The 16,123-nt window shown below is 61.8% G+C and overlaps 4 protein-coding genes across 5 annotated transcripts; 1 reads left to right on the top strand and 3 right to left on the bottom strand.

Annotated features, from left to right (window-relative positions):
• Nucleotides 1-34: 34 nt before the first annotated feature.
• On the bottom strand, nt 35-4,074 carry CHLRE_16g673281v5 (uncharacterized protein). Its single transcript, XM_001695739.2, has 9 exons — nt 3,763-4,074; nt 3,453-3,574; nt 3,192-3,237; nt 2,828-2,911; nt 1,819-1,973; nt 1,442-1,541; nt 1,120-1,239; nt 716-845; nt 35-474 (listed from the first exon to the last, which is right to left on the bottom strand). Exons 1-9 carry the CDS (start codon nt 3,848-3,850, stop codon nt 432-434), a joined length of 888 nt encoding a protein of 295 aa, XP_001695791.1. The 5' UTR covers nt 3,851-4,074; the 3' UTR covers nt 35-431.
• A 100-nt stretch (nt 4,075-4,174) lies between these two features.
• CHLRE_16g673393v5 (uncharacterized protein) lies at nt 4,175-9,326 on the top strand. Of its 2 annotated transcripts, none has more exons than XM_043071213.1 (16): nt 4,175-4,616; nt 4,692-4,727; nt 4,883-5,017; nt 5,158-5,211; nt 5,309-5,334; nt 5,487-5,553; nt 5,667-5,771; nt 5,986-6,036; nt 6,225-6,286; nt 6,400-6,448; nt 6,615-6,695; nt 6,827-6,876; nt 6,991-7,039; nt 7,410-7,597; nt 7,799-7,992; nt 8,160-9,326. In XM_043071213.1, the coding sequence occupies exons 1-16, from the start codon at nt 4,353-4,355 to the stop codon at nt 9,032-9,034; spliced, it is 2,286 nt and encodes a 761-aa protein (XP_042916189.1). In that variant the 5' UTR covers nt 4,175-4,352; the 3' UTR covers nt 9,035-9,326. The 2 variants fall into 2 exon arrangements, with proteins under 2 accessions (XP_042916189.1, XP_042916188.1); XM_043071214.1 differs by having other exon boundaries at nt 8,175-9,326.
• An 11-nt stretch (nt 9,327-9,337) lies between these two features.
• On the bottom strand, nt 9,338-12,272 carry CHLRE_16g673505v5 (uncharacterized protein). Its single transcript, XM_043071218.1, has 8 exons — nt 12,135-12,272; nt 11,626-11,721; nt 11,486-11,507; nt 11,235-11,272; nt 11,001-11,049; nt 10,666-10,816; nt 10,292-10,338; nt 9,338-10,099 (listed from the first exon to the last, which is right to left on the bottom strand). The coding sequence occupies exons 1-8, from the start codon at nt 12,177-12,179 to the stop codon at nt 9,996-9,998; spliced, it is 552 nt and encodes a 183-aa protein (XP_042916190.1). The 5' UTR covers nt 12,180-12,272; the 3' UTR covers nt 9,338-9,995.
• Nucleotides 12,273-12,318: 46 nt separating this feature from the next.
• Nucleotides 12,319-16,064, bottom strand: CHLRE_16g673617v5 (uncharacterized protein). The gene is made up of 3 exons (XM_001695737.2): nt 15,032-16,064; nt 14,458-14,643; nt 12,319-13,956 (listed from the first exon to the last, which is right to left on the bottom strand). The coding sequence occupies exons 1-3, from the start codon at nt 15,734-15,736 to the stop codon at nt 13,762-13,764; spliced, it is 1,086 nt and encodes a 361-aa protein (XP_001695789.2). The 5' UTR covers nt 15,737-16,064; the 3' UTR covers nt 12,319-13,761.
• Between the last annotated feature and the right edge of the window lie 59 nt (nt 16,065-16,123).

Below are 16,123 nucleotides of genomic sequence, written 5' to 3' on the forward strand. Positions count from 1 at the left end.
TCGCATTTGGGGCATCGATGTCCTTGCGTTTTCTGATTGAGATACTTTACAGTGTGACCGCTTCATCCATACAGCGCGAAACGGGCTTGCGCGTTGTGTTGCAGCCTTCAGTCCGCAGCCAGCGGAACGGCGATCTCTAAACGCTTGCATGCGAAAACACAATAAGCTATCAATTTAAAAAAAGCTTCAGCATGCACAGGCCCTACGATGCACGTCGACGAGCCCCCCGCACCCCCACCACCGGCCCGCCCTAAGCACACCATCACGCGACCCACACGCATGACAGCCGATGACAGCAACATCAAACTGAAAGCTTCTACTGTACATACCACGGCATCAAGGACCCTAGCAGGAAAGCTGCTGCGGTGTCTCGAAGCATGGGCGCTAGCTATGGCTCCACAGCTTGGCAGGAGGTTAGCTTGCCAATCTTTTTAGTAGAGAGGCTGCCAGGGGTTTTCCGGTGCCCGCTGAGCCCTGCAGATCCAAGGCAAAACAAGATGAGTGCCAACATGCCGTCGGCCTTCATAGAGAGCGCCGCTTTTGGACTAACAACTCCTGCCTAGTAACACAGCCCCCTACCCGTCCCCAGCATTGTCCGACAACCTTACCCTCTCTAGCCCCCGCCCCTTCCATCCTCTCCTTTCACCCTCTCCTTCTAACCCCCACCGCAACCACCCGCAACCACCGCCCCGCACCACCAGCACCCGGCACGCACCAGTTGTCGGCGCTCCAGGTGACGCCGGGCGCGCTCTCCACCAGGTGCATGGAGTAGGAGTGGCGCGACACGGGCGAGGTGTTCTCGGCGCTGTAGTGCACATTCTCGCCCTGCAGCAGCACCAGCGTGCCTGTGGCCAGGCGAGTGTGGGTGTAAGGGTGCAGGATTCGGGGAGTGAGAGTGAGAGGCCGGGTGCAGGCGAGGAAAGCGTTGAGAGGTGGCCTCTTTGATAGAGGGTGGCTCCGCCGGCGGTAGTACCGTAAGGGTGGCTCCGCCGGGATACCGGTCGCACGCTACGCCTCCTTCCACCCACACAGCCTTGCCGCTCCAGCCCACTCCCCGCCCAGCACACGCAGCACAACTGCAGCTCCACCCCTCCACACCGCCGCCCTGGCCTGGCCTACCTGCGGGGCATTCCAGCGGCACGAACTGCGACAGGTCGTAGGCGGGCTGTGGCGCGTCGAACGACACCTTGCCGCCCGGGCCCAGCGTGAAGCGCCGCTTGAGGCCGTCCTTGTGGATGCCTGAGGTGTTTGGGGATGGCGGCGTTGGGCGGAGGTACAGCGGGTGGGTTGGCGGGTGGAGCTGGAGCTGGCAGGTGCGGGCAAGGCGCCAGGGTCCAGCGGCAGATGGCGTGAGGGTGCAGGGGGCGGGGCGCATGTCAGGGTCGGGGCACGGCGCTGCGTGGGCCGGAGGCGCGGGCGCCCTGCAGTGCGCAGTCCGCACCTGGCATAGCCCACAGGCAGCCGTTGTCCTTGGTGCAGTCCTCCAGCGCCCACCACAGCCCCACGCAGCTCAGTGGCGACGTGTGGATGAAGGACGAGTCCTGCAGCCATGCATGCGACAGCGGCCGTGATGCACACGCTACCATGCCCGCTACATGGAGCCAGGCTCCAGCCGCAACTCGCCCCGTCTGTCTCTTCACCCAGCGCCTCATACGCCCTTGCCCCTCCGCCCCCTCAGCCTCCGCACTTCCTTTCCTTCCCCGTCCCAACCATACACACAAACACACACACACACACATGCGCGCGCGCGTATCGTTTCCCTTCTGCACACATACGCGCACCGCGTGTTCGTTTCCCCCCCCCCCCACACACACACACCTGGTGCGGCACCACCTCGCCGCCGATGCTGGGCTGCTTGAAGATGTACATGGACTGCACCGGCAGCGGGCGGGCGTAGCCCAGGCTGCGCATCACGTTGCACACGGCGGCGGAGCGGCTGAACTGCCGGAACACCGGGTCCAGGTCGTGAAGAGCTGGGGCGGGGGAGGGCGGGGTTGCATTCATGATTAGCTAAGGAAATGGTAGGCGGAAGGCTATCGTGTGGTGAGGGGCAGGGGAGGGCAGCGTTGTTGCGGGAATACTGCAATGGAATGGGGCGGGGTTGTCGTGTCGATTGGGGCGGAGCGTGCTTCACGGCGTGTGGGTTGGAGGTCCGGCTGGGGTGGAGGCAGGCATACCGCCTCATCCCCATGAGGCAGACTCTACACACATACGGTACAGGAAATTGGACACTACAACCAGCGAGCAAACGCACGTAGAGAGCCTAGTGCCCGTTGCGGACTGGCTCCGCAACTCCGCGCTGCATCGTCATTAGGCGCTGCTGGTAGCGGACGCGGACGGTAGCAGCTTGTGACAACCCTGAAGCTCCACGGCATTGGTATGTATGGCACCCCGCTCCTTTACTCTGCACCCCCGGCATCCTCTGCTGTGAATGCGTGTCCTGAGCGAGCCAGGTGGGCAGTGTTGCTCTGTGCGATGTTCAACTAGTGGGACGTGACGCTGTCAGTAATGCCAGCCGCCCTTCCCGCTGTCCATAACTGCGGGCCTCCCCCCCCCATCCGCCTGCGTCACGCCGCCTTTTATCTGCTCCAACACCGTACTTAACTCCCAGATCTACAGTGGGCGGCAACGCCTCTCGGTCCGTGCCCTGAGGCTTGCTGAGGTGGTTCCAGCGGACAGCACCCTCGGCCAGCCGGGCCCCTGTCGCACGCCTGCCTCCCCATGCCTCTCACGGAGTCCCTCACTTGCATACCTCCTTCACGGCTTATCACTTGCACCCCTCCGAATCCCTCTGAATCCCTCCGACTCCCCCGACCCGCCGACTCACCATGTCCGACCTTGTTGATGGACAGCTCCTTGGCCTGCCGCAGCTGCCCCGCCTCGTCAAACGCTTTGTCCTCGAAGAAGAAACCTGGCAGGCGGCGGCGGGTAGCCGTTCATATGGAGAACGGAGTGACTAAGCGGGGGGGAGGTAGGGACGCGGGCGCCAGCAACGAGAGCAGCGGGTGAGTGTGGTGAACAAGTTAGGACAGGACGGTAGTTATGGCGAATGCTATCCAAGATGAAGCCACGATTGGCATGACCGGGTGGTAAGTCCACAGAGCCCGTGCCCGAGTGGCTGTGCCCTCGCCTTGCCCCGACCGACCCCGCCTTGCCCCGACCGGCCCCGCGACAAGCCTGGGCGCGCTTACCGATGTCGCTGGCGCTGCGGAGGAAGTAGTTGTCTGTGGTGGCCGCCTGTGCGAACAGACACGCACGAGACCGGGGGAAATTCCGTCACACACCACTCCAGACAATCCAAGCCCCACCCCTGGGCCATGGTGCGCGCCATGCGGACCTCACACCTTTGCCTCATGTCCCCTCTCAACCTACGCAGCCCTCAAGAGCCCACTACGCCGCCAGCCCACCGTATCCCCCGCCGCCGCAACCCCACGCCCCAAGCTCGTACTCACCTGGTTCTTGGTGCTGAAGATCGAGACGGTCTGTGGGTCAAAGTCTTGGAGCAGCTGGTCCATGCGCTTTTGCAGCGCCGCGCACTCTTCCGGGCTGGCGAACTTCTCCAGCACCAGAAATCCTGCAATTGGAGCGGGACTGTGGGGTTTGGTGGCGTGCTGGCGGGCGGGAACAGGAACTGCCAGTCGCTAGCTTGCAGGTCTGCTACAGGCGCCTGGCCCATACGAGCACGCGCGTGGCTTTGCGCACCCCTGATAGCGTCCGCTCATCAGCCTCTCCGCGTGCCGTAACCCCGGGTCTGGGACTCACCGTCGCGGTGGAACTTGTCAACCTGCTCCTTGCTCAACACGCCCAGCTGCGGCGGCGCTGTCTTGTACGCAGATGCCCTGACACACATTTGGCGCGCCGATGCGCTTCTTAGTGCCCGCTGTGGGCACTGAGCGCTCCGCAATCCCCGCAATTGCTGCATCTTTGAGCCACAAATCAGCGACGCCTCAGCTATATAAGCTTTGCTGTAGATCCGACTTCGTTAAGATGTTAAGCCGCGTCTCTGCTTCGCAAAGGCCAAGCCCTAGGTCGCGGGGTCGTGCTTTGCCAGCTAAGCTGATGAAAACTCTTGTGTACGTGTTCGTGTTACTACAGTATGGTGATGAAGTCTGCCTTTTGGCGACGTTTGCGAAATCGGTCGCTGATTCCAGTCTGAAGTTCCAATCAGGAAAATTGCTTGGCGCTCGGCGCTTGGGAGTTGGGACACATGCATACGGTTTCCAACATAGTGATTGTGACTACTAGAAAACGAACGGTCTCCAGTAAACAGGCCTCGACAGATGGGGATGGAGTAGAATTCTGTGGCACTTCTCCAGCACCGAGGCGTGGTGCTCTTGCCACTTGGTCAAAACATGGAGCTACAAGTGCATCCCAACGATGTGCCCGGGGTGCCCGACGGAGCTGCCCTGCTGCGCACGTTGCGTGAACATTTTGCCATGTCTGGATTCCGGCCAGGGCAGCTAGAAGCGATTCAGGCCACGCTCGCCGGGCAGGACGCCCTGGTCATCCTGCCAACGGGGGGCGGCAAGAGCGTGGCGTTTCAGCTGCCGTGCCACACGCGGGCGCACGGCTTCACGGTGGTGGTCTGCCCGCTGCTGGCGTTGGCCAAAGACCAGGTGCGGCCTGCGGCCGAACTGAGAGCCAAACCGCCAGAAAAACTCCTAACACCTGACCTTTATGTCGTATCGCAGGTGGATAAGTGCGAGGAGCGGGGCATCTACGCGGAGGTGAGTGTGCGCGTGTGCTTGGGGTGGGGTAAGTACGCCGCAAGTGCACGTTGGTGCGTACGGAACGGAACGCCCCGCATCTCCCGGTTGGCTAACATCCCCCGGAGTTCCTCCCGCTGCGCGTATCACACACATTTTGCCTCTGATGCATGCAGCGCTGGAACTGTGAGGTACCCGAGCCGCGCAAGGCCAGCATCGCCAAAGACATGGTGTGCGATGAGCCCTCGCTGCGGCTGCTCTACACCACTCCGGAGTCATTGCAAACGCCCAAGCTGCTGGAAAGTCTCAAGGTGACAGCAGGCTCGCATGCGCAGCCTGTAGTTGCCGATTGCTGCGGAACCCAGATGGCCACATGAAGGCCGATGTCGGGATGTGGGTCGCGCCGCATCTGTTGGGTCGTGCTCAGGACTGCTTCTCTGCAAATGTGCAGGAGGCCTGCGCCAACGGCAACCTGGTGTCTTTTGCTGTGGATGAGGCGCACACGGTAAGCTGCCATTCTACCGTACCGTACTGCTGAACGAACTGGTATTCTTGCGGCATGGTAGTGATGGTATTGAAGGTTCATGTTAATTATTTTGCAGGTGTCGGAGTGGGGCCACGACTTCAGGTGCATGGACGCGGCAGTACGGCTTCCGCCTGATCTGGGTCAGGGCGCGCTGGGCAGCATCTCATCCCACTGGCGACTGACCAGCACATGCCCCTTGGCTCCCCCCCCCCCTGCTTGGCCTGACTCCCCTCAATGCCCCTCGCTCGCCGCAGGCCCGCCTACCTGCAGCTGTCCGCCATCAAGCAGGAGTTCCCCTCCGTGCCCGTGGTGGCTCTCACGGTGCGGGCCGCATCAATGGCTTGCTTGCCCCGGGCCGGCTACGTCCATGCCTCCGGACCTCATTTCACCCATGCTTGTGCATGCACGCACTCAGCCGCCGCGCCTGCGCACAGGCCAGCGCCACGCCAAAGGTGCGGGACGACATCATCTCGGTGCTGCGGCTCAAGCAGCCGCGTTTGATCAAGGGCTCCTTCAACCGGCCCAACATCGCCTACCAGGTGGACGCGTGGATTGGGCCATGCGAAGGGCGCTTGTGTAACGGCTGGCGGGGATGGGTGGCACCCGGCACCTGTGCAGCATGGGGTTGCTGTCAGGGCGTGGGCAACTGCCGGTAGTGCGCGCGCGTAGCGTGGCGGGACTTGTGGCTGTCATAATGGGTACTTGGATGGCGTCCATCGTGCGACTCCAGCGCGTTACGCCCGCTGAATGCAGGTGCGGCACAAAGAGCTTCTTGGTGATGGTAGCGACAACGCGGCGCTTGAGGTAAGGCTACGTAGAAAACATTACCACATTGGTGGCTACTGTTATCGACGCTGCTGGAAGGAAACGAATGCGCACTGCTCAAGACCGGACCGTTTTCTCAAATCATGACTGTTGCAACCACTCAGCCTCCCATTCCTTGCCCTCCCTGCCTTCCCGCTGGCCTCCTCGCCTGGCCCGCCTGCCCGCAGGACCTGGTCAAGTTCATCCAGGCGCGCAGCGGCGAGGGCGGCATCGTGTACGCGCGGCTTAGGTGGGGCCCGGTGCTTGCTGCTTCTGGCACGGGTGACTTCAGGGCGGCACGCAGCAACCTGTGAGCGCAAGCTGTGCTTGTAAATGCTGAAACTTCTAGCGTGTGTGCCGCAGAGCTACCTGCGACTGGCTGGCGTCATCACTGGCTGCACACGACATCGATGTGAGCAGAGGGATCGAGCGGTTTCCTGCTTTCCCTCAAATACAGAGCGGCGTGCGCGTGCGGCGAGGCGTGTATGGGCCTTGATCGGCCTCAGTCCGTGCACTGCACCTTTTCGGTTGGCCTGTCCCCTGCTGTATACCGATACTCTCATCGCCGCTGCACGCAGGTGGGTTGCTACCACGCCGGCAAGAATAACGACGTGCGCACGCGGGTGCAGCGGGACTGGAGTAGCGGCGGCACCAACGTGGTGGGTGGTGGGTGGGCAGCGCTGCATGCGGGTTGTCCTATCCGCCGCCCAGTTCCCGTGCTATTAAAACAGTACCCGTGCATCACAAGTTGCAATCTTTTGGGTGACATGTGATCTGCGCAACTCGACAGGTCGTGGCCACCATTGCGTTCGGCATGGGCATCGACCGCCCGGACGTGCGGTAAGGCCCGATGCGCGGCCCCTCCAGTCATTATGAGCCTGCTTGTAGCAAGTGCACGTTTTGTCAGAGCCTTGATTATCCATCGCCCCACCCGCTACCCCTCCCGCCCTGTAGCTGGGTGGTGCACTGGAACCCGCCCACCTCAATGGAGGGCTTCTACCAGGCAAGTCTCGAAGGACAGAATGGCTTGCGGTAGCGTGGTAGCAAAGCTCCATCAGCATGCCCTACATAGCACACGATTCGCTTCCATGCAGGCGCCACGACCACCACATGCAACCGCGACATGGCTTGTTATTTAGTCCCTCGTCACCCAGTCCTTTGTCCTTCGTCCTTACCATCACCCCTCTCACACACACACACACACACACACACACACACACACACACACACACACACACACACACACACACACACACACACCGTAAGTAACTCCGTCGCGCCGTCTGGGCGGGCTTCGTTTTGTTGTTTTTTTTCAACACACACACACACACACACACACACACACACACACACACACACAATGTGCCCCGCAGGAGTCTGGCCGCGCGGGGCGTGACGGGTTGCCCAGCGCCTCGCTGCTGTACGCCAGCAAGGCCGACCTGGAGTCCAACCAGAAGATGGAGCGCGGCGTGCGGTCGGGCGCGGTGGCGGAGGTGGCGGGCTACTGCCACGGCGGCGGCTGCAGGCGGCGCTACGTGCTCAAGTTCTTCGGCGAGGAGAGGTGCGCGGCCGTGGGGAGTGCTGCACGTGCGAGTGGGCCTGTGGGCTGGAGCTAGGATGGTGAGGGGCGCGCAGTGCCGGCGACTGGTGCCCCGAGCTTGGGCCAGCGGACCCCTTCCCGCGAGGCTGCTTGGTAACGAGGCTGCTTGGAGTAGCTTGGGCTGGCAGGCCCTAATGAACCCTTGACCCCGCTGACGCGCAGGGGCCCGTGCGATCGGACCTGCGACGCGCTGTGTGACGCCTGCACCGACCCGCGCGCCGTGTCCCGCGCGCTGTCCCGCCTGGAGTCGCGCGAGGCGGAGGTGGGCAACCGCGCTGCGCAGATCCGCGCCAAGATGCTGGGCATAAACGTGCCGGCGCCAGGCGACGGCGAGGAGGAGGGAGGCGAAGGCGGCGGTGGGTGTGGCATACAGTGGTCGTCTTGTTTTATGGAAAGTGATGCAGGTGGAATTCTAGGGAGCTGAAAGCGGTGGGCTACACGCACCGCTGGCAGTGCAGGTGCAGACGCTGGTGGCGTGCGAGGTCGTGTGTGTGACCGTGGCCTAACCTTGTGCTGCCCGTAGAACGCACATGCACAGGGGCCAAGGGGCGAGGCGGCGGCAACAAGGCGCTGTGGGCCAGCGCGAACACGTACGGCGCGGCGGCAGCAGCCGGAGACTCCAGCTCGGACTCGGACTCGGACGGCGACGGCGATGCGGAAGCCAGGGAGGAGGGTGCTGCTGGTGGGAGAGGCGGCAGCGGCTCTGGGCTCCAGCAGCAGGGCACCACGGCAGCGGCAGGCGGCTTGCTGCGAACGGTGGCACCGCCCGTTCTCCGCCGCCCGCCCGTCCTGAAGCGCCCTATGCCACCACCAGCAACAGGCGCCGGTGCGCTGGGCGGCGGCAGCGGTAGTGGCGGAGTCAGGATTTTGGAGGACCCGCAGGGTGCTGCCGCACCTGGCAACCACCAGCAGCCGCTGTCCCCGGTAATGGCGGACAAGGCCCTGCAGGACGACGGCGAGGAGGAGGAGGTGACCGGGCCGCCACCGCCGCAGGATGGGGCGGGCCAGCAGGAGCGTCGTGCCCTGACACCGTGCACGGACGGTGGGCCCCGGTCGGCTGCTACCCGGCAGCCCCTGCTCAAGCGGCCCAAGCCCTGCGGGGCCGTGCAGCTGCCATTCAAGGCGCCGGTGCGGGTAGGGCCCAAGTCGTGTGACGGCGCTGGCACTGGCGCTTCCCTACCGACGGCCGGTCGCGGCAGCTCCGGGGCGGTGCCCACCTCTTCAAGCGGCGTGCAGGGGCCCGAGGTGGCGATGGAGGGAGAGGCGGATGGTGGCGGGTCGGGTGAGGTGGCTACCGCCAAGCCCCCGGCACAGGCGGCTGGTGGGGGCGTGCTGGTGATGCGCAAGCGGCTGGGCTTTGTGCCGCCGGCGCGTGTGGGCCCTGGAAAACTTGGGTGACTTAGTGCACACGCCGGGGCGCAACATGCAGGAGAGCGTAGCAGGATCATGTGTGGAATTAGCGCTGCAAGCGACCAAGCGCTTGTCTTAGGCGTTTAGAGGGAGGCCATTGTGAACGCAAAGCATGGGGTCATTTGTGGTTCTGGCTACGTGCGTCTGCTTTAAGGGCGTGTTTGTGTGACGCAGAGTGCGGCACTGCTTTGTGGGCTGGCAGTAGCACTCCATCCATACAGAGCTTTAGGACTGCTGATTGTGCTTAAGGAGGATGGCGATTCCGCTAACAAAGCGGATCCCTACCTTTGCACTTACGGTGTGTTACAGATGTTCGCCAGCGCATGTCACTGACCGACGGCGGGCCGAGGGTATCCGTGGCTCTTCCCGTCGCACGAACTGTGAATGTACATCAGGCGACCGGCATGCATCAAATTCATGACCACACTAAACCTCGAACCCTCATCGCGTGTGTCCTTGGCGCCCGGCTCTGTACGACTATGAACACGACCAGCAGCTATTGTTGGGTGGTGTGGGTGGATGCATCGTATGCGTCTCGATACCATGCAGTGTCGTCTGGACACAAGAGCAGCCACTGGGTCTGGGCAAATCGCTTTCAACCTATTCATTCCTTCGTCAAACTAAGTTAAGACCGCACGGGCCAAACAAACGGTATAAACAGATGTTCCATAACTCCTGCTATCGACGTGCTTGAAGCAACGCAACACAAGCGAACATGACGTACTGCTGGATCCTGAGCAGATTAGTCCAACATTCCGCCAATGCAATTGTCAAACAGATGCTCATGCTACTGGTAAAATATCGTATGGTGCTCTGACACAGTTCTTGGCCCGCAAGCGTATTTGTCCCGGGCTGCCCATGCCTATTGAATACAGTCACAATGCGTCCTCCATGCATCCTCATTTCACACACCACTCTGTTCTTCTCCTCCAGCTCCAGCTGGCGGCCGCTACGCCTTGGTGGGGTAGCCGGGCGGCGGCGGGCCGCCGGGCTGTGGGTACCCCGCGGGGGCGGCGCCGGGCGGCGGGTAGTACACGGGCACACCGGCAGGCACTGCGAGAGCAAAGCGAAGGGCAGACACCAACACGCGTGCGTGTAGGTTGAGGCCACGGACTAGCAACTACCAGCAGCGCTCACCGGCAAGAAACGCGCATGCCAATGGTATGCGAGGCGATCGTCGGTCGTGCCTTATACCGTATTCAAAAGTCCCACAGCGACCGCACTCCGACGCACCCCGTGACTCACCCGGCGCCCCCACGGCCATGAAAGTGGGGTCCACGTTAATCTCCACCCTGCGAGCGCAGCAGCACACGTCAACATCCGCTCACACTATCTTCCACCCCTCACCAATAGTTGAAACACAAAAGACGTGGTGGAGCCGTCCCCTCCGTTCCAGCGGCAGGGACGGGGTACCTCGCTAGAAGCAGGGTGGCGGTGCCAAACCGAAGGCTGTCGCTGCTACGTTTTCTGGCGGTCTCTGTCATAATTTAGTACTTTATAAGTGTTGAAGGTGCTAAAGCGCACGGCTTCGGCAAGGTTCGCGAATGGGGACCCAGCATGCCATCCCGATTTCGCCGCGGTCAGCACCATCCATAACCCAGCACGGACCCCAGCCCCACCAGTAGCTGCCGTGCACGTGGTTTATCCGTAGGCTGGCGCCGCCCGCCGCGAACGCCGCCGCGTGCCGGTCCAGTATCTGCTGCAGCTGCGCCAGCCAGGGGCCGTAGTTGCCACTGTCGCCCTGGAAGCAACCGAAGCCGATGGCCAGCACTGTGCGTGCACGCGGGGAGGAGCGGCATGTGGGGAAGGATAGAAGGCGCGGTGGTAGGGGCAGTAGTATGGCCAGCACAGGTGCTTGCAGCAGGATTGCGGCTCGGCGGCGAGCGGTGAGCTTGGAGCTCTGCTTGAGCACCAGTGTCAGGTGGTCAGCAACTAGCACATGCACGCCACTCACGACAGGCCATGTTTGCGGCGAAGTTGCAGCAGTACTCGGCACTGGGTGCCTGAGTGATTGGGAGCAAGAGGCGCCGCGCGGATTTGGAGGAACGGTTAGCCAAGACGTCAACAGAGCTGGAAGCTCATACGGTACACTGCGCATGACGCGGTACGGAAATGCGTGAAGCCTTCCGCAAGCACATTGATGCGCGCGCAACAAGTTGAGCGCCTTGCGGGACACCACACTTCCCACCTGTGTGTAAGGGTGGCTATAGACCAGCTGGGCGACCTCTGCGAGCGGCCACATTGCACGGGGCAGCACGTCAAATGGCTGGCAACGCACGTGCCATTTGTTTTCCAGTCTGCTACTTCTAGACTGCATTCCACGCGCACGCGGCCCGACCTTAACCATGTAGCGCTGTGGCCCCTGCCCATGCATGTTGGGTAGTGGCGTGCGACGTTGCGTCACCCGTTCGTCAGCCGCGTGCGGCCTCTGCCACCTACCCGTCATGAACACGCTCCACTCCTGCAGCCAGTAGACACACGGTCAACAATCAGCCCAGGCGTTCCCCCAACCGACGATTTGTGCGAGCAAGCAGTGCCCATCTGTGCGCTCAGGTTAAGCGCCGCTGCCGCCATCCCACCTGCGGCGTCACCCGCCCATGCAGCTGTGGCGGGAGGACGTCTGGCCTGTGGTCCATTGTGATCTCTCGCTTTACACCAGAGCCGCCTTTCTTGAACTGCAGGCGTGGGCGTAGGTATGTCCATCAAGGTAGTGCCCGCCAAGAGGGAGCTAAAGTGGTCGGGCCCCCCTAGGCAGGCCTATGGGCACGCCACGGCACCGTGTGCCGTCAACGCAGGGCGTTACAATATGCTTTGGATAGGGTGTCTGATGTGCACTAACTAACAGGGAATAGCAGGCATGCGTGTGAGCGCCAGGCCGCCGGCCACTGCGACCTAGCACGGCGCTGCTGGCAGTTGACTGGATGGTCCGACGGTAGCTGCTCTCCAGGCTGCTCCCAAACCCAACAGGAAGTGTGCGAACCCAACAGGAAGTGTGCGAACCAGAAAGCTGTATTCCACTGCTGCGTGCCCGGCACGCACGCGAATGTTCCCCACGCAGCAATTTCGCTTAAGCAGCGCTGCTGCTCACCTCCACCACGACTCTATACTGCGTTTCTTGCCACGGCGCGACCATTGTTATGACTTGTGTGTAAGGATTGAAAACGAGCAAGGATTGCGGAAACTGTGCAAAGTTGGACCTGAAGCTGTGTAGCAGTGACTTATGCAGTGTTTGGTATGGAATTGTACACAAAGTTTGGTACATTTGGCCGAAATCGCGAATCCTGGTGCAATCGCCACATACAGACCCTGAACGGTTCACACGGCTGAACCAGGGGCACCCCACTGGGGGCACCCCTGGGCCCAACCCTGAACCCGTGCCCTGAACCCTGACCATAACCCTGAACATGTTCATGCATAAGCATGGTAGGGCAGGCCGCCGGCCGAGTTACCTACTGGGGTAGGCCACCGGCCCAGACCGGCCGAACTCCCTGTGGGAAACCTCCCAGCTCCGCAGCGCGACGGCTCGCCCTTTGTGGGGACTCACAGTCAGGCGCATGTTCAGGCGTGATATAGCGGCAGTGCGTAGCTGAGGCTGGAAGCTTCGAACCTCCTCCGGTGCACACGCCAGCAGCAATCCGCAATCTCTTCCTCCCGCTCCTCACCCCGCGCCGGACCCCGTCCTACCCCGTGATTCTCCGCAATCGCATCAAAGTATTGCGTTAGCCTGCCCAAGCCAACGAATCAACCACTGCGAGCCGCAAGCGTTGCACTTCAAGTCCAGCGGAGCAACCGATATTCAAGACTCACAGCAACCTTCACGATTCGGCCCACATATCCCGGTATGTGCAAGCCCTGGCGAATTGGGCCGCACTTGCGCACTTGCTGACGCACCTACTCTGTGCTCACACTGCACTCTTGTATTCTGTCTAGGTGGGTAATCCAAAACACGTCGAGGACCTCTCATCACTCTTTGGGAACCAACTCACACCAAAACTGGAGCCGCAGCAATACCGCGAGGCTGCCAACTGGCTTCGCCATAACTGCATCAGCTCAAAGGTACCCAGTAATTGTGTCAACAAGGAGGTGGCTGCCTTAGGGAGGCAGGAAAAGGGCTGAGCCCTCCCCTCCCGGGTCGTTATCAACCCAGCCACCTTGACGCGGGCGCCTACTAAGCACACGCCTCTATGTTGGGGGCCTTTGGCATCCCCGCAAATCCGGACGTGGTTGGATTGTGTCAAAAACCACAGGGACTTTGGGAACCCATACCAAGTCCACACCGCATGCGAGGACTCAACCCTAAACACACAATACATGCTCTCACGCGCAGCCTGTTCACTGTCACCGGTACACCAGCCGGATACACAGCTAAAGCATTCCTACCTACGCTAGCAGCTCGAACCTGCCGGTCCCGCCAGTGCATCCAGGCACCAGCTTCGCAATAGGCTCGCTTGCAAGCCGCTCCTGCTTCCTGCGTACGTATGATCCCTCACCACTGCTCTTCACCGCCCACGTTCACCTCTATGCCGCCGCTATTACCGGTAATCCAGACCGCCACTTCCCACCTCTCACCTGCCCAACTCCCTACCAGCTCACATCCGCCCAAGCTCCCTTACCCCCGCCGCGCTCCATCTGTTCAGCAACGCAACAAGAGCACACGCTCCAATAACCTTCCCTAACACACAAATAACATCAAGTAGCTCTCAACCACATGTTGCTTACGCCGCCACGCTCTCGGCCAGCTCCTTGAGCTTCTCCTGCTGGTCGGCGCTGATCATGGCCTGCAGCGTGTCCTCCAGGTCGCCCTCGATGATGGAGTTGAGGTCAAAGTTCATCTTTATGCGGTGGTCTGACACGCGGCTGTCCTTGTAGTTGTAGGTCTTGATCTTCTCGGAGCGGTCGCCGGTGCCCACCTGTTTCGGGAGAGAGGGGCAGGTTGGATTGGATGTGAGAGGTTGTTGGGTGTGGGAGTGGAGTGCGGCTTGCTATGAGGCGTTGGGCCTTGTCCGCACTCCGCAGCCGATTGTGGTACAGCTGGTGACTTGGCTATCGCCAAGACACAGCTGACCATCAAGGCGTCAACCAAATGTTCCCGCCCCTGTGAGCGTTCTCTACTCTGCATACGCACTTCTGCCGTGTTGCGCAGGGCATTTGTGTAACGCCTGAAGTCCTGGAGCATGGCAAACTCTGTCGGCCCCGGCCTCACCCTGAGCCCCGGACTCAAGCCTCAAGCTCGCAATTCCCAGTCCCTGGACCCAAACCGCGATGCCCCAGCTGGAGCCGCATGAGTGCACTGCACCATGGTACACCACCCTACAGCTCCGGCCCTCCCCAGCCTCCACGCCTCCAGCCCCATGTGGCCATGCTCCATCCCACAGCCCCTCCAAGACTCGCCGTCCTCCGCCGCCGCGCACCTGGCTCTTGCGCGCCGCATAGATCTCCGCCTGCTGCCGCTGCAGCTCCAGCTCGTACAGCTTGGCGCGCAGGATCTGGAAGGCGCGCTCCTTGTTCTGCGCCTGCGTGCGCTCCTCCTGGCAGAAGACACGGATGCCGGTCGGCTTGTGCATCAAATCCACCGCCGTCTCCACCTTGTTCACGTTCTGTGGGGAGGCAAGGAGGCAGGGAGAGGCGGCGCAGGGCCGGCGCAGCGGGGTCAGGGGGCGGTATGTGGTGCAAGCATGGAGCTGTGGCGTGAGCCAGGGGCTGTGCTCCTCAGCTCCTGCCGCTAGCCTGAGGGGTGCTAAGTCGAAGCAAAGGAAGCCCCAGTGCGCTGGCGAAGCGCTGAGTAGTCGTCAGGACGCTGGCACGCCCGGCCCCCGACCAGCACATGTCACATCACATGGCCGTTGGGCCCTGTTGCGCCCTGCAGCCGCTTTTAGTCCACCGCTGCCGTCAGCCCCCGCCGGCCCCTCCCCGGCACCCCCTGTCCGTTGTTCGCCCCCCGCCATAGCAACCTAGCCCCGCCATCCCGCTGGCCCCTATCCGCACCTGGCCACCGGCACCGCTAGCACGTGCGAACTTAAGGTCGATGTCGTTCATGTTGAGCGCCACATCCACCTCCTCCACCTCGGGCATCACCGCCACCGTGGCAGTGGACGTGTGCACTCGCCCCGCCGCTTCCGTCGCCGGCACGCGCTGCACGCGGTGCACACCCGCCTCCCACTTGAGCTTGGAGTACACGCTGTCACCATTGATCTGCAGGATGATTTCCTTGTAGCCGCCCGCCTCGGCCTGCGTGCAGCTGACCAGGGAAGCCTTCCAGCCCTGCTTGTTGGCGTAGCGCTGATACATCCGCATAAGGTCCCCTGCCCAAATCGACGCCTCATCGCCACCCGCGCCAGCGCGAATTTCCAGCATGATGTTGCGGTCGTCGAGCGGGTCCCTGGGGACCAGCTGCAGGCGCAGAGCGTCCTGCAGCTTGGTGAGGGATGCCTCAAGCTCTGCAATCTCCTCGCGTGCAAACTCCGCCATTTCCGGGTCGCTGGACGCCTCCTCCTTCAAGTACTTTTGAGCATCGGCCAGCTGCTGCTCCGTGTCCTGGTAGGCGCGGTAGGTGTTGACCGTCGTTTCCAGGTCCGAAGCCGCCTTGGCGACTTTTTGAAACTCAGTTGCACTAGCAGCAACCTCGGGGTCTGCCATCCTCATCTGAAGCTCCTTAAAGGTCATCTCCGCAGCCCGGAGCTTGTCCACCATGTAGCCCTCCAGAGCGCGGCAAGCCACAACTCCCCGCGCATTGTGAGTAAAAGGAGCAACCTGAGTCACTGTTGGAACGGGGCGGATAGGCACAAACGGTGCCAGCGGCGCTCGGCAAGGGCGCATAGCCGAGCGATTACTTTGCAGAGCGCGCATTTGCAGCGCTAGATAATTTGGGTGAAGGTAAAAGAAAATGACCACAACAAAAGTTCAGGGAATGTACGCGAAACAAGCTTCCGGTGCCTGAGCGCAAGCTCGGTTTGTGGTGGTTGCGGCTCTACAAAGCTTGTCGGTGCTTGCCCGTGCTATGTATGCAGTCTGTCAATAGAATCATACTGCGTGCATTCAGTTTAGCTTTGCAGGGGAACTCGGTCTGCATGGAAATCG

The sequence above is a fragment of the Chlamydomonas reinhardtii genome, chromosome 16 (assembly GCF_000002595.2).
Source record: "Chlamydomonas reinhardtii strain CC-503 cw92 mt+ chromosome 16, whole genome shotgun sequence".
Taxonomy (NCBI): domain Eukaryota; kingdom Viridiplantae; phylum Chlorophyta; class Chlorophyceae; order Chlamydomonadales; family Chlamydomonadaceae; genus Chlamydomonas; species Chlamydomonas reinhardtii.

Coding starts and splice junctions, on each gene's coding strand:
- CHLRE_16g673281v5 (XM_001695739.2), bottom strand. CDS start 3,850: ATGTGTGTCAGGGCATCTGCGTACAAGACAGCGCCGCCGCAGCTGGGC. Junction 3,575..3,762: donor TGACAAGTTCCACCGCGACG/GTGAGTCCCAGA, acceptor CTCCAATTGCAG/GATTTCTGGTGCTGGAGAAG. Junction 846..1,119: donor GCCGCTGGAATGCCCCGCAG/GTAGGCCAGGCC, acceptor GCCTGGCCACAG/GCACGCTGGTGCTGCTGCAG.
- CHLRE_16g673393v5 (XM_043071213.1), top strand. CDS start 4,353: ATGGAGCTACAAGTGCATCCCAACGATGTGCCCGGGGTGCCCGACGGA. Junction 5,772..5,985: donor GGCCCAACATCGCCTACCAG/GTGGACGCGTGG, acceptor CGCTGAATGCAG/GTGCGGCACAAAGAGCTTCT. Junction 6,287..6,399: donor ATCGTGTACGCGCGGCTTAG/GTGGGGCCCGGT, acceptor TGTGTGCCGCAG/AGCTACCTGCGACTGGCTGG.
- CHLRE_16g673505v5 (XM_043071218.1), bottom strand. CDS start 12,179: ATGGTCGCGCCGTGGCAAGAAACGCAGTATAGAGTCGTGGTGGAG. Junction 11,273..11,485: donor GTGGAGCGTGTTCATGACGG/GTAGGTGGCAGA, acceptor GGCCGCTCGCAG/AGGTCGCCCAGCTGGTCTAT. Junction 10,817..11,000: donor CGCCGCAAACATGGCCTGTC/GTGAGTGGCGTG, acceptor GTGCACGCACAG/TGCTGGCCATCGGCTTCGGT.
- CHLRE_16g673617v5 (XM_001695737.2), bottom strand. CDS start 15,736: ATGGTGGACAAGCTCCGGGCTGCGGAGATGACCTTTAAGGAGCTTCAG. Junction 14,644..15,031: donor CTAGCGGTGCCGGTGGCCAG/GTGCGGATAGGG, acceptor GCCTCCCCACAG/AACGTGAACAAGGTGGAGAC. Junction 13,957..14,457: donor ATGCGGCGCGCAAGAGCCAG/GTGCGCGGCGGC, acceptor CTCCCGAAACAG/GTGGGCACCGGCGACCGCTC.